Below are 25248 nucleotides of genomic sequence, written 5' to 3' on the forward strand. Positions count from 1 at the left end.
TATGTAATATAGGTTGAAATCAGCAAGAATTATGCCTCCAGATTTGTGTTTATTTCTTAAGACTGTGTTGGCTCTTTAGGGGTGGTTGGTGGTTGTAGAAGAATTTTGGGATTGTTGTTCCTATTTCTGTGAAAAATGCTATTAGAATTCCAAAGCTATTGGGAAGCTATAGAGAGAACATTGAATAGGCTTTGGGTACTATGGGCATTTTAACAATATTAATCCTTCCAATCCAGGAACACGACATCTTTCCACATATTTGTGTCTTCTAAAATTATTTTCATCAAAATTGCATAGTTTTCAGTGTAGAAAAGTTTCAGCTCCTTGCTTAAATTTATTCTTAAGTACTTTATTATTTTTGATGCTATTGTGAATGGAACTGTTTTCTTTCTTTCTTTTTCAGATATTTTGTCATTACCATACAGAATTGAAACTGATTCCTCTGTGGTCAGTTTTTTGTGTCCTGTAACTTTACTGAATTTGTTGATTAGTTCTGTTTTTGGTGAAGCCTTCAGGATTTTTCTTTATATAAGATTATATTATCTACAAACAGAGACAGTTTTGCTTCTTCCTTTCCAATATTGATGCCTTTTTTTCCCTCTTCCTTACCTGACTGCTCTAGATGGGACTTCTAGGACTAAGTTGAATAGAAGTGGTGAGAGTGGGTGCCCTTGTTTCGTTCAAGATCTTAGAGGAAAAGCTTTCACTTTTTACCATTGAGCATGGTGTTAGCCATGGGCTTGTCATATATGGCCTTTCTTAAGTTGACCTGCATTCCTTATTTACCCAATTGAGAGTTTATATCCTGAAAGCCTGCTTTATTTTGGCAAATGCTCTTTCTTCACCTATTGAGATGATCATTCAACTTACCTTTCATTAGATTAATGTGGTATATCACATTTTTTAAAGGTTATTTATTTGACAGAGAGAGAGAGAGTGATCACAAGTAGGCAGAGAGGCAGGCAGAGAGAGAGGAGGAAGGAGGCTCCCCACTTAGCAGAGATCCCGATGTAGGGCTCAATCCCAGGACCCCGAGATCATGACCTGAGCTGAAGGCAGAAGCTTAACCCACTGAGCCACCCAGGTGCCCCTATCACATTTTTTTTTTTTTTAATGTTGAACCATCTTTGCATCCCAAGGATAAATCCCTTTTGCATAGTGTATGTGATCTTTGTCATGTGCTCTTAAATTTGCCTTGCTAATATTTTGCTGAGAATTTTTACTTCTATATTCACCAAGGGTATTATTTGATAATTTAGTTTTCTTGCAATGTCCTTAACTGGTTTTGATATCAGGATAACACTGCTTTTGTAAAATGAGTTTGGGAGTGTTTTCTTCAAATTTGGAGAAGAGTTTGAGAAAACTGGCATGAATTTTGTAAATGTCTGGTAAATTCACCAGGGCAACCTTTTGGTCCTGGGCTTTTCTTTGTTGGAAAGTTTTGTATCTCCTTACTCTGATCAGTTTGTTAAGATTCACTTCATGAGAGGCACCTGGGTGGCTCAGTGGGTTAAAGCCTCTGCCTTCGGCTCAGGTCATGATCCCAGGGACCAGGGATTGAGTCCCACATCAGGCTCTCTGCTCAGCTGGGAGCCTGTTTCCCCCTCTCTCTGCCTGCCTCTCTAACTACTTGTGATCTCTATCTGTCAAATAAATGAATAAAATCTTAAAAAAAAAAGATTCACTTCATGATTCACTTTTGGTAGGTTCTATGTTTCTAGGAGTTTATCCATTTCTTCTCAGTTCTCCAGTTGGTTGATTTATAGTTGTTCATAGTAGCATGTTGTAATCTTTTTTATTTCAGTGTTACCAATTGAAGCATTCTCCTCTTTCATTTCTAATTTTATTTGAGTCCTCTCTATTTTTTCCACAGGTAGTCTATCTAAAGATTTGTCAATTCTGATAATCTTTTTTAAAAAAACCAGCCCTTAGCTTCGTTAGTCTTTTTTACTGAGTTTCAGTCTCTATTTCTTTTATTTCTGCTCTTTATCACTTCCTTCCTTAACTTTGGGCTTAGTTCGTTCCTTTTTGTTTTTGTTTTTTTCTAGTTCCTTAGTTCTTTGATTTTTAGAGTTAGATTGTTTTTTGAGATATTCTATTAACGTCTGTGTTTATTACTATGAACTTATCCTTTAGAACACCCTTTTGCTCTATCCCATAAGTACTGTATGTTGTGTTTCCTCTTTGGTTTGTTTCGAGACATGTAGGGTTTTTTTTAATTTTGTTGACCCATTGGTTGTTCAGAAGTATGTTGTTATATTTCCACATATTTGCGAAATTTCTACTTTTTCTCCTGTTAGTGATTTCTACTTTCAACCCACTAAAGTTGAAAAGATACTTGATATGATCCCAGTCTTCTTAAATTTGCTAAGACTAGTTTTTGTAACCCTTATCATTTGATATCCTAGAGAATGTTCCATATGCAGTTGGGAACAACACTACTCTGCTGTCTTAGGACAAATGTGTCTTATATATCTGCGTCAGGTCCATTTGGTCTAAAGTAAAGTTCAGATTCAGCGTTTCCTTATTGATTTTCAGTTGAAAGTAGGATTTTGATATATCCACTGTTGAAAGTAGGATTTTGAAGTCCTTCTACTATTGTTATATTATTGTTTATTTCTTCCCTTATATCTGTTGGCATATGGTTAATATATTTAAGTGTTCCTATGTTGGGTGCATATGTATTTACAATTAACTGACCTCTTTAACATTATATAGTAATCTTCTTTCCCTCTTGTTACCCCTTTTGGCTTACAGTCTCAGTCTCTTTTCTCAGATACAAGTATAGGTTGGTACCCCTATTTTCTTTTGGTTCCCATTTGGCTGGAATATCTTTTTTTCATCCCTTCACTTTGAGCCTGTATGTATGCATAAAGCTGAAGTGAGCCTGTTCTGGGCAGCATATGGTTTGGTCTTTCTTTTTTCTTTCTTTTTTTTTTTTTTTTTTAAATAAGATCAGTAATTCTGTGCCTTTTGATTAGAGAATTTATCCATTATATTTAGAGTACTTTTCAGTAGGTAAGGACTTAATAATGCTGCCTTTTTGTGTTCTGACTGTTTGGTAGTTGCTTTGTCCTCCTGTCCCTCTGTTTGTCCCTCTGTTGCTGCCTTCCTTTGTAAACTGATGATTTTTCCATAGTGGTATCCTTTGATTCCGTTCCCTTTGGGTATCTTCTGTAGGTTTTTGCTTTGTGATTACCATGAGGCTTATGTAAAATATATTATAGATATAATAATCTCTTTGTGCCCTCTTGTATTTTTCATTCCATTCATTATGTTTTTCAGAGTCAGAATTTCAACTTAGTTCTTTTCAATTATTTTTTGTTAAACTTCTCATTTGTTTGAATATTGTTTTCCTAATCTTAGTGAATTCTTCTTCTTTTGTTCATGTAGCTAGTTGAGCTTCCCTTAACAGATATTTTGAATTCTTTATCTGGTAAATTGCACAGCTCTCCATGTGTCTTTGAGGTTAGTTATGGAAGATTCCTGTGTTCATTTGGTGGCATCATGTTCCCTTGATATTTAATGTTCCTTGAAGTCTTTGTTACTGTTACCTTCACATTTGTAGTACCAGACACCTTCTCAGGTCTTTACTAACTGACTTTAGAAGACAATGTGTTCTGTCAGCCCTGCTAGGGATTCTGAGGCTTTCTCAGACTCTCTATTGATGTGTTTGCTTCTTTCTTCTTGCTCCCTCTTGTGGCAGAATTCTTAAACTTGCATGCCTTCTATTCTGGAACACACCAGGCCACGTGCTCTCTTTTGCTTTCCCAAAGCAGAGTCTCTCCTTGGCCCACAGATTTGGGCTGACTTTCAGGATATGTTCACTAGCCAGCTGCCAAAGCTCATTCTTACCACCGTTGAGAGCATACACAGAGAGCTGGACACAGAGTTTGTGTGGGGAGTAGTTTGAGGAACATGGAGTGTCCAAAGTGTTCATGGGCCGGTTAGGAGAATCCTCAGGCTGGGCATTCCCAGTGGCTCATGGGTGGGCTTCTTGGTGAACTGTGAAATGCAGATGGTAGGATCCACGTTGCTTTAATGCCTTCCAAGATTCCTATCTGCTGCTCTCCCAGCCTCTTCCCTCTCCCCAGTCATGTAGGTCATAACTCTATACTCTGGATGTGACAAGAGAGAAATGGGCCTCTCTGACAAAGTTCTACACATTTGGGGGAGCTGCACACTCATTCCCACACTCTCTCTTTTTCCCTGGCATGAGAAATCACAAGCACAGAAGGGCCCTTGCGACACTGAGCTATGCTGTCCTGGGGGAGGAGTGATGAGTAAAATACAACTCTTCCTCTTATCCGCTCCATTGTGTCCACACTTGCATTTTGGTTTTTTTTTTTTTGTTTTGTTTTGTTTTTCTTCAATGATGTGCTGGAGCTTCTCTCCTGGAAACCTGGTCTCCCACAAAGGCTGTCTCATCCATGGGTGATTGTTGAAGAGAGTGTTCTTCAGGGGCTTCTGGGCCATGGCCAAGATGGACTGGAGACAGTTCATGGGCCACCACAGGGTCCACAGCTGGGACTGAGGTCTGTATGTCTACTCCCTGATGCATGGGTGGGCAAGACGCCTGGGTCCTTTGGAGTATGGCGCTGAATCCCACAGCTCGCATAAAGGTGATTTTTATGTCCCTGGGGGAGATGCTGAATTGCTTTTGAGGGAGAGTACAATCTTAATATCTGTTTTAACAACTCAAGAAAGGGAAATACTTGGTTGAGTCATGAGAGGATATAGCAGACCTTCTACCCTTCACCATGACATAGAAGATGTACTTATTTCCTGGCTTCACCATCGGAGCCAGCATTGGTGGGGCCTCTCCTCCAGGCTTTGAAGATTATTAATCCAGACATTTCATGGCCAACAATTGTTCACTGAAAATGAAGTCATCAGTGAGTATGCCTATGAAGTTGATCTTGATATTACATTCAAAATAGCTATATAAATGATAGATTTGATTAGAGGGCAAAAACAAAAACTAAGAAAAAAGGACAGTTATGTTAAAAATGCCATCTGTTAAAGAACTTAAAAGCTGTTTATTCTGAGCACCTTTAGGACCATCACTGCTCTTTTCATAAAGCAGGTCTAGTAATTTGTGCCAGAGGGGGCAGACCCGCAGGCTGGATGACGTGATGTATAATCATATTTGATTTGGTCCACAGAGTGTTTTACATTTTTTTTTATTTAACATGAAACTTGAGACTTTCCTCTTCCATGGAAAAAACAGGCAATTGGTAGCATTGGCTTGATGTTATTATGTGGCAGGAGACTAGAGCCATTGAAGAGGAGCTGCCCCTTTTATTATTTTCCTTTTATTATTTTTAGTTGAGATATAATTGACATATAACATTACATTAGTTTCAGGTGTACATTTCAATATATATATGTTGCAAAATGTTCCCCACAGTAAGTCTAGTTAACATCCATCACCACACATAGGGGCCAAATATTTTTTTTCTTGTGATGAGAATGTCTTAGATTTACTCTTAGCAACCTTCAGACATACAATACAATATTATTAGTAGAGTCACTGTGCTGTCACTTATTTTATAATAGGAAGTTTGTTCCTTTTGACCTTCTGGAGCTGTTCCTTTTACATGAGCAAATGCTCTCTCAATATTCTCAGGCCTTATTTGACCTGCTTATTCTCATCTTGATCCCACATGACTTCTGGAGGCATTTGAGTTCAAGTTCCCTGGTTTTCGTGGGACATTCTAGTAGCAAAGGTCCTGCTGCCAGTTTTCTCTTGGACCCTTCATCCTCCTCTCTTTGAAGAAGTTCTACCACTTATTTCATATATTTGGCTTAAGTCTTCGATCCTGAAATGCACATATGTCCCTGACAAGGAGATAACCTTTGTTGTTATTATTAGTCATCAACCCTTGGCTATGAGGACTCCATTTATTGCCAGGCTAGTGGAGATAAGGCTGTAGAAAGAACATGAGGGCACCAGAGTCTAAAAGGAAGTGTCCAGGGACTGCCACCAAGGAGAAGGGAGGTGTGAGAACACTGAATGGGAAAAGCAGCTACCATAACTCTGACACCCATTACCCTCTTAACTGCCTTGAGCTGGCCTTTATTATGAATGTGTGAATCAGATGTATTGGCTAACCGGAAGCAAAGTGTCTGGAACCAAGTGACACTGAGATGAAATACGGCAGACTAGGAGAAATGCCGTGTGGCAGAAAACATGCTGTGGGAAAGAGTATTTGTGCAAAAATTCCGTGGCTCCATGGAGAGTGGTCGAAGCAAGAGGAATGCCTTTCCAAAAACTGAGGAGCCTGGTATGGCACTTCTTGTAGAATCATCTCACTTTCCCCACAGACATCCACATGACAGGACCAGGAGGGAAATGATAGATCACAAATGAAGGTGCTCTCCTTCTGGTTTCTTCTCTAAACTGTACACTGATGATTTTGAAATCCTTCTCATATTGAAGTAAGTTGGAGTTTGTCTCATCAGACTGGTTGTAGGCTGAGCTGTGGTAAATTCATGCTTAGGAAAATCAGAGTTTATTCCAATGCTTATTAACTTCTTGAAAGTATGATCCATTAGGATCCTGTTACTTATGTGACTTAAATCTGATTTAGTCAAAAGAGACAATGGGAGGTCGTGGCCAAAATAGATAATGCCCGTGTATGTGTGGAATTGAGCTAAAAACTCTTTCCATTTTCAAACAAATGAATAGGATTATGTACTCCACATATGGCATTTCAGTCCCTTGTGTGGGATCCATTACAGTAGTCTATTTCAACACAAATGTTTTTTTCCTCCTCTAGAAGTTATTCACATGGTAGAGGAAAAGTTTATAGAATATTACATTGTGAGTTTTTAGCATAAGAAATTCCCCCAAATAATTATTCCTTGGGAGCTTCTAAGCCAACACCTTCATAAGCATTCGCAGAGCCCAGCCATCAAAGACCATAGATTTTTCTAGAAATTGCCAAGCGTGTACACTATTTTAGTGTTCCTTCAGTTTTTTTTTTAAACCTGCCCGCTTGTAGAGAGGTCTTTCTCTCCTACTTTGGTAGTTCTCCTCACACTTTAGTTCTGTTTGTTGTTGTCTTTAACAGCTTTACCGAGGTAAAACTGTCAGAGAATAACTACAAGTTGAAGTGTACATGTGGTAGATATTGGCATGCATTTCATGTCTACAACTGTGAAACCACCCGTCTCAGTCCTGATAGTGAACATATGTATCACACACAAACATTTCCTCATGCGCCTTTGTAGTTCCTTCCATCTACTTTGCCTGTCCCCCACTTCCTCAGGTACCCACTGATCTACTTTCTGTCACTCTTGATTAGTCTGTTTTTTCCTCGAGATTTATATAAATAGAATCATACAGTATGTTATGTTCTGTTTTATGTCTGGTCTCTCGCATTCAGTGTAATCATATCAGTGCTGATCCATATGGTCGTGCGTCTCATTAGTTCATTCCTTTTTATTGCTGAGTAGTATTCTACCATATGGACCTACCGCCATTTATTTATCCTTCCGTGTGTTTATGGACTGTTTGGGGCAATTACAAAGAGCACAAGTTCTTGATATGGATGGACATAGACCTTTTATTTCTCTTTTCTCAAGTCTGGGAGCAGAGTGGGTGCATCATTTGGTTCTTATACACAAGTGTTCGGAGATGCTTTATTTGTAATTGCCAAACACTGCAAACCATCCAAACATTCATGGAAACATTTTAAGGAAATTTCCACCTTTTCCAGAGTGGTTGTCCATTGTACTTTCTCACTAACGATGTAGGAGACTTGCAGCTCCCCCACCTCTGTGCCGTCTGTGAGCACAGCCCTGTTAATTTCAGTTGTTTGACTAGCTGTGCAGTATTATCTTGTCATTTTAGTTTGCGCTGTTCTGGTGAGTGATGATAATGTGCATTTTTTCATGATCTTATTTGCCATTAATACATCTTCTGGAATTAAGTGTTCAAATCTTTTGCCTATTTATTTATTTGTAATTGCACTGATTATTTTCTTAGTACTCCTTATGTATTCCGGATACAAGCTCTTTATCCGACAATAGTTTTTTAAAAACTTAGTTTCATTCTATGACTTATCTTTTCATTCTCATATTGTTTTTTGAAGAGCAAAAATTTTAATTTTGTTGGACATATTCATGAATCTGTTCTTTTGCAGATTGTGTTTTTGGTGTTGTATCTAAGAAACCTTTGCCCAGCCATGGTCCCAAAAGTTTACTCCTCTGTTTCTTCTACAGGTTTTATACCTTTAGGTCTATGATTCAGTTTGAGTTAACTTTTGTATATGCTGTGCAATTTCCCACATTTATTTATTTGTCTATGGATATTCAGGCTTTCCAGTGTTGTTTCTTTTTCACTGAGGCCTTTCTACAGACTTTGTGCCTCTGTAAAAAGATAATTGTTCATACATGTGTAAATTAATTTCTGGACTCTCTTTTCCATTCCACTAATCTATTTGTCTATCTTTACACCAACATCTTTAGATCAAGTAGTATTGTATTTCTTTTTCAAAGTTGTTTTGGCCACTGTAGGCACTTTGTATTAACATATAAATTTTAAATCAACTTGTCAATATTTATAAGAAAAACTGCTAGGGTTTTTAACTGTGTTGAATCTATAGATCTATTTGGAAGAGAATTGATATCTTAAAAAATATTGAATCATCTGGCTTATTAACAAGGTCTACCCCTGGAGAGAATATGTATGTTCTGCTGTTGCTGTGTGGAGTAAATTCTGTAAATGTCAAATAGGTCAAATTGATTGATGATTTTGTTAAATTCTTTACTTTCAGAAGTGTTGTTAATTCTTAGTGTATATGTCTTTCACATTTTGGTGAGACTCACCTTTTTTTTAGTGCTATTGTAGGTAGATTTGAAAATTTCAATGTCCGCTTGTCTATTGCTAGCTAGTATATAGAATTAGTATATAGTATATATAGTATATAGAATTAGCATATAGTGTATATATAGTATATAAAATTAATATATAGTATATAGAATATATTTTTGTACATTTTTTTATTTGTAACTTTGTTAAACTCTTATTATTTTTACTAACTTTTTTGTAGATTCCATCAGATATTCTACATACATAGACATAGTTACATAATCTATAAATAAAGGTAGTTTTACCTCTTTTGTCCAAGTCTGGATATCTTTTTTTCTTTTTTGTTGTGTTATTATATTTGCTAAAGCCTCTACTGTAATGTTGAATAGATATTGTAAGAGCTGACTTCCTTGTCTTCTTCTTAATCTTATGTGTGTGGGGGGGGCACTCATTCTTTTACTATTATTTTATTGTATTAGTAGTAGGTTTTTCCTATTTGTCTTTTATCAGGTTGAGAAAGCTCCTTTTTTATTCCCAGGTCACAGAAAATTTTTTATCAGAAATGGATATTGGCTTTTTTTTTTTTAAAGATTTTATTTATTTATTTGACACAGAGAGAGATCACAAGTAGGCAGAGAGTCAGGCAGAGAGAGAGAGAGAGAAGCAGGCTCCCCACTGAGCAAAGAGCCTGATGCGGGGCTTGATCCCAGGACACTGAGATCATGACCTGAGCCGAAGGCAGTGGCTTAATCCACTGAGCCACCCAGGTGCCCCTGGATATTGGCTTTTGCCAAATGCTTTTTCAGCTTTTTTCGAGATAATCATTTTCTGCTCTCTTATTTTTATTTTTACTTTTTTAATTGAAGAACCGACTCACCTGATATATCTCCCAAAAGGGCAGCTTTAGTTAGGAATCATGTTTGCCTCCAATAAATAGATACCTGAAAAATAGAGACACGTACATACTAAGGGTTTATTGTCTTGATGTAATGAGAAGTCTGAAAGTAGTTGACTCGCGGCATGCATTCACCCACACAAGGAATACAGAGCAAAGGGTTCCATGTTTCTCTGGGCCCTTCCTTCAAGGTCATGATGGTATTTGCAGATTTAGTCATTTTGTCCACATCCTGGACATCAGAATGGAGAAAAAGAAGGGGAATGACACTTACTAATTAAGTCTGTCCCCTAGATTGTCTTCCCCAACCTGGATGCTTCAATCCAGAAAGAGGCTGGGAAATGTAGTTTATTGCTGGTCACATCATTGTCCCTGGTAAAAGTCGGATGGAAGGAAGAACAGACATTAGGTATACAATTTCGTGATGTTTGCCAAAGACACGACTAATAGGCACTCATTGCGCTTGTCTTTAAGAGCCATGGAAGCCCTATTAGGAATGGAGGGAAAAGGAATTTGAGGAAAGTATTTTTTAATTACATTTATTAAAGGCAGATTTCTGGGCTCCCCATGTTCTCTTACTTTCCATGACTCATCAGCCATCTCTGCAGGTCATTTGTGGACCACCAGTGGCTGTGGGGCAAGAGACCTGATCCCAAGCAGTGGGGTTTTGCAACTTTGGAAATGGATGGAAGGAGAAGGGAGTATGAACAGCTGTTGTTAGCCATTCTTTCCTGCAACTGTAATACAAATGTGTCCACTTCCTCCTTTAAGATGTTCTTTAAGGAGAGCCTCCTTGATCTCACTTCAGTTGCAATTAACTGCTCTTTCTTTTCTTTTGTAGTATTTTTTTTGACAGCTTTATTGAGATATAATTCTCATACCTTATACTTCGTCCACTTAAAGTATACAATTTGGTGGTTCTTAGTATATTCACGGAGTTGTGCAACCATCACACAATCAATTTTAGAATATTTTCATTCCCTCGGAAAAACCCTGTAACCATTAACCACATTCACACCTAATCCCTCCCCATCCTCGACGACTAATGCACTCTCTGTCCTTATGGATTTACCTTTTGGATATTTCATGTAAATGGAATCATTGAATATGCTCTCACAGTATTGTGCTCACACCCCTGCATTCTGCTCTGGGTCCGTTGAGTTTGAGGCACTTGTATTTGACTTCCTCTGCAGAGGGAGTGTTCCTGGTCTGCTGTCTCTGTATCCAGAGTAATGCCTACAGTGTGCCGGCAACATCAGTAAACACTAAACTGAAAGAAAGAGAATTCCCTTCCCCTTTCTAAACAAACACAGTGGGGTAGGTTGCAATGTGATGTTTAGATATAGGAAAATGAGATTATTCCTGTCTGCACCTGAATACTGTAATAGCAATTAGAGGTTTTTTTTTGTTTTTGTTTTAGATTTTGTTTATTTATTTGACAGAGATAGAGGGATCCACAAGTAGGCAGAGAAGTAGTCAGAGAAAGAAGCAGGCTCCCTGCTGAGCAGAGAGCCCAATGCGGGGCTTGATCCCAGGACCCTGAGATCATGACCTGAGCCGAAGGCAGAGGCTTTAACCCACTGAGCCACCTAGGCGCCCCAGCAATTAGAGTTTTGTAATAACTATATAGTTGGCCTCAAACAAAAGTATTATGGATAAAGTTTATCTTAGAAGTCTACTCTCCTTGTTGTAATCTTCTTAGTTACAACTCCTAGCCGTCTAGTTCAGCTGCCCCAGTAGGGGGTCCAGCATTACCTCTACCATTCTTTCCACCCCTGCCCCCCACCTCTCTCTCTTAAGACCCATCAGAAGCTTTGGTCTCCTGTGAGTCAGATACTAAAGTTTAATCCTTCTTTTGCCTCTAACACTAGCTATAAATGTTGGGAAAACCATTCCATATTCCTACCCTCGGTTTCTTTGTCTGAAAAAAATGTGGTGATTATGTTCAGTAAAGGCACCTTTACCTCTAAAAATGTATGTTCCTCAGGGCACCTGGGTGGCTCAGTGGGTTAAAATCTCTGCCTTCGGCTCGGGTCATGATCCCAGGGTCCTGGGATCGAACCCCACATTGGGCTCTCTGCTTAGCGGGGAGCCTGTTTCCTCCTCTCACTCTCTCTGCCTCCCTTTCTGCCTCCTTGTGATCTGTCAAATAAATAAATAAAATCTTTTAAAAAATGTGTGTTCCTCTATAGAAACTCAGAATAAAGAGTGAAAACAAGATTTGTGACTTATTGTATTCATTTATAATATCAGAATGAAAGGAATTTCTGAGGTAAGGTTAGCTAGAAGGTTTGTGTTTCCACCAGACAGTTATTTTTAAGAGATACTTGGATCATGGAAACATTTTTCAGATTAAATGAGCTGATGACATTATGTCCATTAGAACAACAGTAACTATTTATTGTATTAGGAGATATAATTGGTTTATAAAGGAATCTTTAGTCTGCCCACTTTTTTTTCCATACCCTGGGTGTAAATCCAAAGTGAAATGTATGTGGCAGAAGAGAAAACCATTGAGTATAGTTCAGTGTCTCTTGGTATTAAAGCCAAGTATTTACAAGTGAAAGGAATGAGGTCCATGGCACTAGTAATGGGATTTAAATGGATTTAGGAACTAAGGCTGAAATGGGAGCCTAATTAGAGAAGATTCTGGGGTCATCATGTCAGTCCTCACCTGTCCGTCAGGCAGACAGGCTGTCCACAGCTTTCACTTCAAAGATGGGGCATGTTCTTCTCATCAGTGTTTCCTGCCTGCCAGTTCTTGAGCGAGAAGATGCCTTGGCTGCCATTCACAAGTCATGTGTCTCCAGCAGTGCATTTAGTGGGGGTGCAGAGGTTCAGCTTACATCTGGTTCCAAAAGAGGACAACCCGAAACTCAGAATATGAAATGTGATGATTTTCTTAAAGGGAGGTGTGAAAAATAAATCATATTGCATAGGTCATTTTTGATAGCATTTTCCTGATTATAACTGCCCTTTTAAAAATAAGAAGAAAGGACCTCAATAGGGAATAAAGTGACTGTTTTTCATTGATGCAAGAGCCACACTTATGATGGATCTTTTGTTCCTATTCTTTTTTTTTTTGTACCTATTCTTGAAATCTAAGTGATAAGTGATTAAACATTTGTTAAGAGGGACTGCTGTTCCTTATTTCTTTCTAGTTCACTTTGGGATTTTTTTACAGGAAAAATTGATGTCTTTATCTTACTTTGATTTCTCACATGGAGTTTGTTAGTTATGGGAGCTTGGACCCTGGAGTAGGTGGCATCTGAAGCTAAATGAGGAAAGATGAGACTAGAGTAGGCATTGAGGTCCACTGATGTCCTTGGGAGAGGTCTGTGTTTGTCCATACATATACCATAGTGAGTGTTCCTGCAATTTGGCCAATTGAGATATTTGAGGACATAGAGTTTTATGGATTATTCTCTTTTCTTTTGATGTCTCCCTTTGCTCCTGCTGGTCTAGCTGTTACTTGGTGAAGGCTATTGCTAGATGTGGGAGTCCAAACTGGTGGGATAAGGAAGGACATGGAGCACACATGGCCCTTGTGTGAGAGTCTAATGTTGTGGGAAGATTCTGCAGTATGGCTATAGAATTTGTATTCTTTCCCTTTGGAATCTATACCAATAATATTCCCCTTCACTTAGTTAATTACTTGACTTGAGGCTTCAATGCTCAGAGACGATTCCATTGGCTTTAGCTTTAATTAAGAAAAAAAATCGTTAGGAGAGCAGAGTCTCCCTTCCAGTTTCTCATTAATTTACAGATGAATTTGTTTGGTGCTAACTATCTATTGACAGTTTGCTCCAGACTTTGGCTAAATGTTAGTTTGAGACTTCTATAAAAGTAATCTGGATTTTTAAATTACCATCACAAGATTTTGTTTTATTTATTTTAATTGACTGGACTTCTCGGTGTTCATTTCATAAAACACAGAATTTGTCCCCTCAGGAATAAAACATGAGAGCATTTGTATGAGGACCCAGCAATCTCAAAAATTTGAAATTTGAGGAGATGGGGGACACATTTTTCTTCAACTACCATATGCAATTTCTGCACTTTCTTTTAAATGCACAGTATCAGACAAAACTTCTTTCATAGTATCAACTCTTAAAAACTTCTCGAGATATGTGGACAGAGTTTTACATAGTTTTAGTGTCTTGAATGAAGAGAAATTCATAAATTTGGGTCTGAAGACTGATGTTTGCAATTATGTTGCAAACAGATGTCATGAGTACATTAGACAAGTGAGACAAAGCACTTTCATATTTACATATCACGGTGGACACCAATGTTCTTGGTAAGGTGGGAGTGTCCTGGGGTGCGCACGCTACCATAGAACATAGTGTGGTCCAGAATATGCCCTCTGCACCTGAGCTTTTTGTGGAATCTAGTTGACCCTTCCATGCTCCATTTATGGTAGTTTGCTGGCTTGTATGTGCATAGCTACACTTTAAGGAACATTATGGAGCTATGACCTTACAAATGAATGGCACATCTACAGTGTCAAACACACACGTGGAGATGGTAGGAGGCAGTGGATCCTGAGGCTGGCACGTATTGACTTAACCTGACAGCATGAGTCAGGCTTTACAAAGCCAGTGTGTTCATATGTTACAGGCTAAGCTTGCTTTTAATTACAACCCAATGTATGATTGTCTGAATCAAGTACTGGGGAGTTGCTAAGCATCTCCTTGGAATGCTAGTGTCCAGAACCTCTACTGTGGCCTCTACTGTGGCCCAAGTTCACCTGGCCTGGCATCCCTCACCAAATGGTCTGGGGGCTAAATAATTATTCTGGTGAAGGAAGTAAGTCTTTAGTTCCTTAAGTTTATGGTCACTTTATTCCTTTATTCCTTTGTTGTAATAATTCTGTATATTTCATTAGAGTATTCCCAGTTAATTCTCAGAGTAAAGTCTTAACACCTTAGTTTGGTTTTCAAGCTCTATATCTTTCCAAAGCTATTTCTCCCAGCATTGCACCCAAGCAGATCTTCTCATTCCAATTTGACTTCTTTCTACCCCTTCTTTGTGCTTTCTTTTCATCTAAAATGCCTTCCCTTTTATCTCTTCATGTCTAATATTTTTGATAAAGACCTTAGAAGTGGTTATTGTTTTTGGTCCAGAAAATATGTAATATATAAAACACATACACAGATATGTACACACATATAAATATGTACATAAAATATATATCATGATATATATATTATATATACAATATAAACTATATTCATACAACCCTGCCTGTATCACATAAAGGAATATTCAACATCAGGGGAAGACTTTTACCATTACATTGAGTGGAAAGGAAAATCGAAAAATATTGTGATTCTTTTTTTTCCTTGAGGAGAGAAATATATAGGGAAGATTTTCTGAAAGGATCTAGGTAAACAGAAATGTTGAGCTGATGGAACCAGAGATAGGTTTATTTTGTTTTTTGGTATTTCACATGTAGACAGTAAATCTGTTTAACTTTTGTGATAAGACACGCATTAGTAAAACTTATCTGTGAAGCATAGGATACCTTACCCCATCCTTACATAAAATTTTGGAATACCTGAACTCCTAACTATGCGTTGTGCCTCTCCCAATTACTCTTATATCAGGGTACTTACATTTAGCACAGTATGTATTTGACGCTGCTTTCTGTGGGTCTCTGGACCTTTGCTTTAGACATCCTCAGACAACCCATCCGCTTACGTTTGCAGTGATAAACCTGACTTCCCTGGGGTGGGTCACACCCGACCTATTCACTAATGAAAGAGAAGTTGAGATTGACTACTCCCTAAAGACCTCAGTGACATTTTTTGAATAGAAAAAGGGTGAATAGAAAAAGGGTGTTTAGTTCTGCTGTGTCATAGTTGTGAGTGACATGTGCTCAGAGAAATTTGACTCTTGTTTCCAGTGAAGGTGTCATGTGAGGGGAAGACCCCTCTGTTTACTCTGCCTCTCAAGTCTTCATATCCTGCTCTGGGGTTTGTTGCTACCTCCTCGTATGCTTCTCCTGAAACGAGGAGGGTATACTGGGTAATCATTGATAATTCTTTTAAAATGTGGACTAGGCCATTTTCCTTGAAACTTCTTTCCTAATTTGGCATGAAGTAGAATTAGATAGTAGAAATGAAGGAATTTTTTTGGTGATCTCAAAATAAGAAGGGAATTGTTCGGTCGCACAGCAGACTAGGAGAGGGCCAAGGAATGGATTGAAGGAAATTATCAAGCATGCATGTTGTTTTTAAGTGATACTTGAGACTGGGATGTGAAACAGCTGTGTTGTTGGTTTTTCTTTTTTTTTTTTTTCTTCTTGTGCCAACTTTCCTTATTTGATTGATTTTCTCTCTGACAGCCCACTGTGCTGATAAATGTGTCCACGGTCGCTGCATTGCTCCAAACACCTGTCAGTGTGAGCCTGGCTGGGGTGGGACCAACTGCTCCAGTGGTAAGTTTCCACCTGCTCTTGTCTGTCTCGGCGTGTTGTTGCTGTATGGGCTCCCTTGTCTGCCGATTATCCTGAACCACTGGTTTCCCTCTTGTTCCCTGTACAGAATATGGTGTGGGTTCCCAGTCCGGCTCAGGAATACAGTTTCTATTAAATCAGTATATGTGTTATACTGCTATAACAGTATATGTTGTTAATTGAGGATAAAGAAAAGTACTTGGAAAGAAGGAGATTTTAATAATCTGATGCTGATACATCTGTAAATATGAATATGTCTTCCAGAGTAGGGTCCAGACTTGAGGTTCTTTAGTTCAGTAAAGCAGTTTTGTGGTTACAGAACTATTCCATCCTAACTGCTATGTTTATATGTTGATTTATCTAGCATTCTTCCTTGGTGATTAAAATGTATCACCTGTTGGCTTTAAGTCAGAAGTAAAATTGATAGGGTCAATGTTTAGTATATTTATTTCCCTCTGAATTCTGAGATGCACATAATGATACTCAGAAAACATGGAGGACAAATATTGGTAATAACTGAAAATTCATGAACATTTTGATACTAAATCAAATTGTAATGTGGTATGTAATTTGTATATATATGGTATATAATTATAATTCTAGCATAATATTTTGGACTGTAAACAGTTTGTACTTAAAGCCTCATATTCTTTACTAAGAGGATTAAGCAGTGGAATGTCATCTAATACAGTTGCTTTTCTGAATTTCACAGTTAAAACTTTAGTTTTCTGCCTAACTTGTTGCTGCGTGTGTAATTGTGGATACTTCCTGTTTCTTCGTACTGCTTTTTGCTTTGAAAAATGTGAGAGGGAGTCCGAGGGCAACTGAATTTTAATGCATGAAATGTGACATTGAGAGAAAGGAAATCAGCAGGATCTCATGACAACACAAATTCATCCCATTTCTACTGCACAATTTTCCACAACTAGTCCAAAAGGATTTCAAGCCAACTAGATAAACCAGCTTTAAGAATTTTTTCTTGCTTATATTTGGAACCAGGTAGATTACTGTGTATCTTCTAAAAACTGCTTGTTTTAGGCTTGTGATCTCTTGGCTGTCCCCAAAACAGCATCTCCAGGGGTAGTCCTTGTGCTGCCTGTGCACAGAACGTTCTGTGTGAAAGAGCCTTTTTATTGTGTCTTAAACAGGGAGTGTGTGTGTGTGTGTGTGTGTGTCTTTCTGCCCCTGAAAGACTTCCAACTCCAATGGATAACTGTCTTGCGGGGTTTTGTTTTGCTTCTGCTGGAGATCAGGAGGAGAGTGGGCATTTTGTTCACAGGCCGTGGAGGCAAAATGTTTGGGATGTGGGATTTGGCTCACAGCCATTTTTCTGGCCGGCTGACCTCAAATGCAATGTCGCTTTCATTAACTTTTCCAGCTTAAAAATCAGTTGTGCCTACACATTTTGAAGAAAAATAACATTATTCTAAAAACTAACAGGAATGGAAGGAGTGGATGTATTCTTCATTTGAGAAGTGAGGTTTGTTCCTAATGCCAGGGCACGTAAGCTGTGGGATAGAATGGTTGTAGCCGCATTCAGAGTTCGTGTCCTAAGGAGCCCGCAGCCGCCTACAGCTGAGAAATCAGACTGCTGAGTGTTGATGTGCAGAAAACAAAATGCTACATGAATTTCAGGCTGTCCAGAACTGATTCAGGACTTCTAGAAAACAAACTATTGCTTTCTTTTGGAGTGTGGGCTTTCTGGAAAATAACTTGTTTCTTGCTTTTAGAGTTTACTGATTTTTGAATGAAGCCTCTAGAATTCTGAAGACACATGTTCTTTCCATCCTAGAATATGATACTGATGCAGCGTCTAATCTCTTCTTTACAACTTTGGGCTCTGTAATGACCCAAAGTGTAAGTAAACACAGGCTGATAACTGAGGTCTGTCAAGATGCTCTGAGAAAAACATTTCTGACACTTTTTTCAAACACCTAAGCAAATGCTCTTCTGAGCTGGAGCACTGGATACGGTTACCTGGGCTTTGTCTGCAGTGGTTCCTCTAATACCACTTATTAGAAGGTGTGTCATTTAATTACTCTAAGCCAAGTAGTTCTTGAAACAAAAAGCATTCTTGAATAATCTACTAGGTAGCACAGTTTAAAATGACCTCATTTCGGGGCACCTGGATGGCTCAGTCAGTCAAGCATCTGATTTTTGATTTGAACACAGGTCCTGGTATGGAGCCCCATTGGACTCTGTGCTCAGCAGGGAGTCTGCTTGAAATTCTCTCTTCCTGTCCCTCTGCCCCTCCCCCCACTCATGCAAGCACATGGGCTCTCTCTCTCTCTTTCTCTCTAAAATAAATCTTAAAAAAAAAATGACCTCATTTTCAAGGATTCCTTTTCTCTGTTCCCTCCTTCTCTGATTATGGTTATGAAGACATTGAATGCTGTTTGTTAGGTCCGTAGAATGATTGCCTTGATAATCAGACTAGGTGCTTGCATCAGTCATCCCATCAGCAGAGAGAAACCACAATAAATTTTCTTCAATCAAACCTTTTATTTTGGAACAATTTTAGATTTATAGAAAAGTTGCAAAGATAGCAGAGAGTTATCCTATACCTGCATCCGGTTTCCCCCTTGTTAACACCTTATCATTAGTTTGTCAAATTGAGAAACCGACATTAGTACATTACTATAATTAAACTTCAGACCTTGGATTTCATTGTTTTTTTCCATTAATGTCCCATATCTGTTCCAGGATCCAATCCAGGGCACCATGTTGCATTTCATTGTCATGTTTGCCCAGTCTCCTATGGTCTATGACAATTTCCATCTTTGGCTTTTCCTGATCTTGACAATCTTGAGGAGTGCTGGCCAAGTATCCTGTTGAATGTCCCCTGATCTTTGTCTAGTGTTTTTTCTCATCATTAGACTAGGGTTATGGGTTTTGAAAATAATACTATTGAGCTGGAATACTCTGCTCTTCACATTGTATCAAGGTATCATAATGTTCATGTGACATCACTGATGATATCATCACTTGGTTAATCTTCATCGTTAGCTGATGCATAGTGTACACCACTATGTTTCGCCACAAAAGTTACTGGTTTCCCTTTTCCTAGTCTATGCTTTGGAAGCAAGTCTAGATCTAGCCTACCCTCAAGGGTGAAGGGCAGGAATTACATTCCTTACATATGTTATGTTATTACATATGTTATTTGGAATTCTTCTGTAAGGAAGATTCATCTTACTCCCATTTATTCAACCTTTGTGTCAGTATGGACTCAGAGATATTTATATGAAATTTTGAGTTATAGGCCAATATATGTGATTTTATTGTTCAGATTGTTTCTGCTTTAGAGATTGGGAGTTATTTCAGGTCACCCCTGTGTCCTTTTGATGTGCCCCCATCCTTTTTTGGTCTGTTTTTTGTTTATTTGTTTTGTTTAGTGAGCACTTCCTTCCTTACTGGTTCTATAGGATACTTCAAGGCCATGGTATGTTTTTCTGCCTCAGCCTTAGACATCCATTGGAGAATGGCATTTAGAAAGGAGAATCTTGCCAGGTCTGCTCATTGCTCCTGGGACGCACAGTAACGTGGACAGGGAAAGTTGATGAACAATTACTAACTGTACCAGGGGACTGGAGTAATGGAGAACTGGTTAGTAGAATTCATAACTCTTGAAAGGAGCAGATTTAAGGAGCAGCCACTACTTTCAGGGCTAAGATAGGATACCCAAAAGGAATCTCCACTAAGGCTATGATTCATTAGGGAAGGCACACCACAGCTCACTGAATAGCGAGAGGCTGCATAATACTACTCTAGGAGAACTTGATGGACATCTGTCCTCTGGAACTTGCTAGAATTCTGCCCTATAAGGTGTTGGGGAAAGCTCTTCATGGAGGAGTGTCTGATCAGAAGCTCTCTGCCCCAGAAGGTTGCCAGGGGAAGCTGCTGACTGATGGGTGCTTCTGGCTTTCCTGTTGATGGAGAAGCTGGGTGCTGGGAAGCTGCCCATGCCATGGGAGCCTGGAATGAGCTCGGATGGAGAAGCTGGTTCTGTTGCAGGAACTGGGCACCATGCAAGATGGTGATGCTCCATGGCCAGATGCTGGAAAACTCGTGTGGCAGGATCTGGGGCTAGAGAGGCCCCCTGCTCTGCACCAGTCTTTTGAGCTAGCACTGGAACCACTGTGGAAGACCTTGCTGCAACTTTGTTGTCTGTTGACTGTTGACTTCCGGCCATGGAAGTACTTCTTAGAAACCCACAGAGTCTCTTGGCTTTCAGACATAGTTCTCTGTTTTCCTGTCTTGTAGTGACAGCCCAGTTTCTGCCTGATAATCAGGACCATTCACTCCAGCCAGAAGAGTAACTCTTTTTATTTACATTAAGAGCCTAAAATAAGCAGATGGTAATAAATCAATGATGGTCACACACAGCTATCTCTCTGGGGTTTTTTTCTTTCCTAATATACATGGGAGAAAAATGGGCTAACAGGTACTTTCATGTGTACAGGGTTACAAAGACTTCCCATGGAGATTTGATCTGACTGTTTACCTTGTCTGTGGAGGAAGGAATCCTGTGTTTGATATACAGTCTTCCTGGGTCTCAGTGTATTGTCTGTATAAAAAAACCAGGTGTGTCAGAAGACTGTACAAAGTTTGTTCCCTGGAGTGAAATCGTGATTTATTTTACTAAACTCAGACGTATAGCTTCTTTTTAAATTTGATTAAATGATTTTAAAAAAACCGCACACACTCGTATTTTACTTTTATTGGCAGCCTAATGCATACCCTAGCCTATATGCCATTAATCTAGCCTACCTCCATCTCTCTCTACCCTCCTCTTCCCTGCTGTCTCTCCTTCTCCCCCCATCAATCTCTCTGTCCCTCCATCAATCCCCTATTCCTCTTCCTCCTTCAGGGGATGATAAACCACTCATAGAAGGCTAGCACTGTGTGTTATTAATCTCGTTAGCCACCATTGTGGCTGGCATGTGGTTGGAGCAGAGTTGTTCCATTTAATTAGATTGAATGAATTGCATGGTTCTGTGAAGGTCATTCACGTGTTTATGGTGTGAACTTTCATTGAGTGATTATTGGATGCCAGGAAATGTACTAGATGCTGGCGATAAGGAAACGTGAGTGGAGCAGTGGGGGCCTCACAGAGCTTACAGCTTTGAGACAGGTAGACAGAAGTGCTAATGTCTCATCCTGAGGAAGAGCACAGTCTCAGCAGAAGAGGTGGATGGAGAAAGCCAAGAATGGAGCTGGGTATGGGAGTGAGAATTGGTTACAGCAGGAGGAGGAAAGAGTGGCCGGTAGGATGTCAAGAGGTTCTAGTATCAGGGTGCTAGTAGGCAAAGGCAAGGAGAGCTCGAGGGAGCTTGTATCTGATGACCTTTCTTCTCTTTGTAAACCCAGGAGTAGAGACAGTGTGCTGAACCAAGGAGGAGCAGGAGTTGGGTCATGTTGATGACGATGACAGTAATAGTTCTGCTTAAATGAGCTCTAAGTACGTGCCTGGATTCCCTATAAGGGTTTGATAGACATTACATTTAATACTCATAGGAGACAGTGAGATGATTGCAATTTTTGATCTGATTTTATTGATGAGGAAATAGAGCTGCAGAACAATTACATGACTTGCCCGAGTTTTGACATCTACTGAATGGTGGAGACACATTTGCATCCTCTTCATAGCCAGTCATTTTAACCATGAAGATATGGTGACTTCTGCAACTGGAAGGGAGGTTTGATGAAAGTGACCAGGGTCCAGGGCTCTGAGGGGAATGAGAGGAGGAGGCAGGGGCTAACAGCCCCAGACAAATGTTAGAATGCATATCCTGAGAGATATCGAGGGTACTGTCTCAGAGATGATGAATTTTAAATGGCATCCATTTGGATGGACTCGTTTGTGGTTTTTAATTTCCTCATTTGTACAATGCAGACTGTTGGGAAGATTCTATTCACGATCCCTGTCCACCCTGTGAGTCTATGTGTGGTTTGCTCTAGTAGTCACATATCTGTAATCACTGGGCCTTGCTTTGTGCTGGAAACCCTTTAAACCTTCTGTATGAGTAGCAGTAACACATTTGTTCTCTCAACCTGTATCATCCTGTTGATGATTTTCTAAACATCTATAAAGAAATATATTTCTCCTCAGGCTATAGGGCACTTCCAGAATGCAAGAGGGAGCCCTAAATCAACCAGCAGCCAGAAAATAGCTTTCAATAGCATGTCCCTCAGGCTTTTGACGTTAGTAGCAAGTAGAGGCAAACATGGAAATTAATTTTGGTTTAAAAAATTCCAAACTGGGGCTTCTTTAGTCACCAGTAGCATTTCTGGTTAAATGTACTTGGAGGTAGTAAAAATATGCCTAGGAGGCAAGACAAGTTGAAACCTTTTCAGGTGCAGCATTAAGAACACTGATAACCTTTTATATAAAGCACGCATGCTGTGCAGCACAGGGTAAGTAATAAGACTTGGCCTGCGGGATATTCCAATCGGGGAATCCATTTGAAGGATATTACAAGCCAAAAATCATAAGACACAAAAAGCTGACTTATTCCCCGGCAAGTTCTGCTGTAAAGCTCTATGGACTGGACACAATAGTCGGATCGATGGTGTCTGGCAAGAGAAGACACTCAGAACCCAATGCTCACAGAGAGTCATTAACATACCCATCGCGCTGTCAGAATTACTTGCGAGATCAGGTTGATGAAGCAGCAAGAATAAGAGTAAAATCATTCGGGGTCCCTGGCGGGGGTACGGAGGAGGGGGCCAAGGCATTGATGATAGGTGGGAAGAACTGGGCAGGGGATGGTTCATCACAATCGCCTGAAGGCAATTTCACTGATGGACTGTCCAAATATCTTGATAGAGGTCGCAAACACAAGCTGCTGATGTTGCCTTTCCAAAAGAGTCTGAAATCCGGGCTGTTCTTGGTTTCTCTCTGGAGGGCCAGAGAACCTCCTCCACCTGCTTCCTCCAACCCCCCCTTGGAACTGAATTGCTGCAGTCCATTCTGTGCTGTTTCTGAGTCTCATGGTCCTCAGGCCTCTATAAAGTTAAGAGTATCTAACTTCATATGCTCATGAGGACTGACTGGCACCATACCTGTGATGTGCTCAGCCCCACACCTGGCTCAGGAAATGGTCCTCCCTTGCAATTCCTTGTGTGACTAACACGGCTTACCCCAGACCTCTTCAAATCAGTGCAGTGTTTGGATCAGACAGTGGATGGGAAGGCTCATTGTGGACATCTCGTTTAGTCCTGGGGGCCACCCCCCTCTTTAGCAGAAGCCTCTCTCTATCCACGGTTGCTTGGCAGGAGGCTCCCCAGACAGAGCCCTGGTGTAGTTTTCTGCATTATTCCCAACCTCCGACCCTGGATGTCCTTCCCAGATGAATTCATGTCTGGTTTATGTTGCTTGCAGCATAATGAGAACACTATTGACATTTCTGACTGACACGCTAGTCAGTTCTCATGCAGCGGCTGTAAACCCCAGGCTGGGCTATCACGTCATTAACTCCATTCTACATCATTTATTCATTTGTCTGCGTTTCCTTTTCTTTTTTTCACTGTGTATAATATGACCGGCATCTGTTGATCAGAAGATCTTGGTTCAACCTCAAAATTGAATAAAATCTGAGCTTTTCTCACCATCTCTGCTGTTCCCTCTCCAAGCCACATCACTACTTGCTTTTGCTTGGAGATCACAAGCGTCTCCTCACTGCTACATCTAACTGGGCCCCACTGGGATCCGTTCTCTGCAGTGAGACCAGAGTGACCTTGGAAAACTGCAAATACTGCTCCATTTTCTGAACTCCCCATATTTCCCATGATAGAATAATCTCCAAAGCCCTTTTGGACTGTGCCAGTCTATCTCTCCAATCCCTTGTCATTCCACTCCCCTTCTGGTCATCATACTGCCTGACTTCTGCCTTCCTCTCATGGGACATGTTGATTTCTTTTCTGTCTTTACACTTGAACTTTTTGCAGTCTGGAATACTCTCCTCCCTAGATTTTGACATGGTTGGCTTCTCTGGGTCACTCAGGTCTTGGCCTAACCACCACCACCAGGAGAAGCTTGCTCCAACCTTTATATATATATATATATATATAAAGGTGATTCTCCATTATTCTGGATTATATTTCCTTTTTAACTTCTTTATGGCACTTTCTGAAAATATATTTTTTTCTTTTGCTTTTTCTCTGTCTTTCCTTCTAGGATGCCAGCCTCATAAAATTTTGTCTTTTTTTTTTTTTTCCACTGCTATTTAGCTAATTTATCACTTAACATCCAACACAGTGCTAGGCACACCATCATGCTCAATACATATTTGTGGAAGGGAAGAACGACAGCATCAATATTTCAGGAATAGTCATGGATATAAAAACAAGACATGAGAGATAAAAAAGGCTCTGTCTCTTTGTTCAAGGAGCTTTAAGTTCAACAGAGGGGTTGGAAGTATGTGCACAAACGGAGAGCAAAGTGTCCAGAGAAGTTAAGGAAGTAGTCATATATCTTCTAGAGAAAGGGTATGACCTAAAGTCTTCCCTTCAGTGGCCTTGAGGTAGCTCGGTCTCATGTGGCTCCTGGATTGACCTTGACTATTTGTACTGGGGGCCCATTCCTCCTTGGTGACTAGGCACAAGTTTCTTCATCCATAAATGGGCAGCTGCAATGAAATTTTTAGAAGCCAGGTGAGATATGCTAGATAGGGTTTTCCATGAACTACGAGGAAATGTGGATGTGGGAGCTCCTTACCCTCAAGAGAGGGAAAGTTATAGAATGAACTTCAAGGTTATTACTTATAGAGGGGTGAGGCTTCTGACATGGTGGCCCCATGTCAGTCTAGGAAAGTTGTTTGAAAGTCAACCTTCATTTGAATGGGGAATGCTTAATGGTTCTGCTATCCAAACTTCCACATATTGATTCTCAAGGTGGAAATTTCATATGACAATGTAGAACTTAGCTGTTAAACTTGAATCAAAATGGAGTATGAGCAGTAAGAAATTAGGCAAAGAAATTCAGACTACAAATTATTCCAAATCACATAGCAACCATTTTCCTTTCTTTCTTTCTTTCTTTCTTTCTTTCTTTCTTTCTTTCTTTCTTTCTTT

At 39.7% G+C, this 25248-nt stretch overlaps 1 protein-coding gene across 1 annotated transcript in view; it reads left to right on the top strand.

Moving 5' to 3' along the window:
• MEGF10 (multiple EGF like domains 10) overlaps positions 1-25248 on the top strand; it is a 164936-nt gene that overhangs the window by 64533 nt on the left and 75155 nt on the right. The window contains exon 5 of the mRNA XM_059417484.1: positions 16063-16155. Within this exon, the coding sequence (XP_059273467.1) occupies positions 16063-16155 (93 nt within the window). The remainder of the gene's footprint in view (positions 1-16062; positions 16156-25248) is intronic.

Source organism: Mustela nigripes, chromosome 12 (genome assembly GCF_022355385.1).
Source record: "Mustela nigripes isolate SB6536 chromosome 12, MUSNIG.SB6536, whole genome shotgun sequence".
Classification (NCBI taxonomy): Eukaryota; Metazoa; Chordata; class Mammalia; order Carnivora; family Mustelidae; genus Mustela; species Mustela nigripes.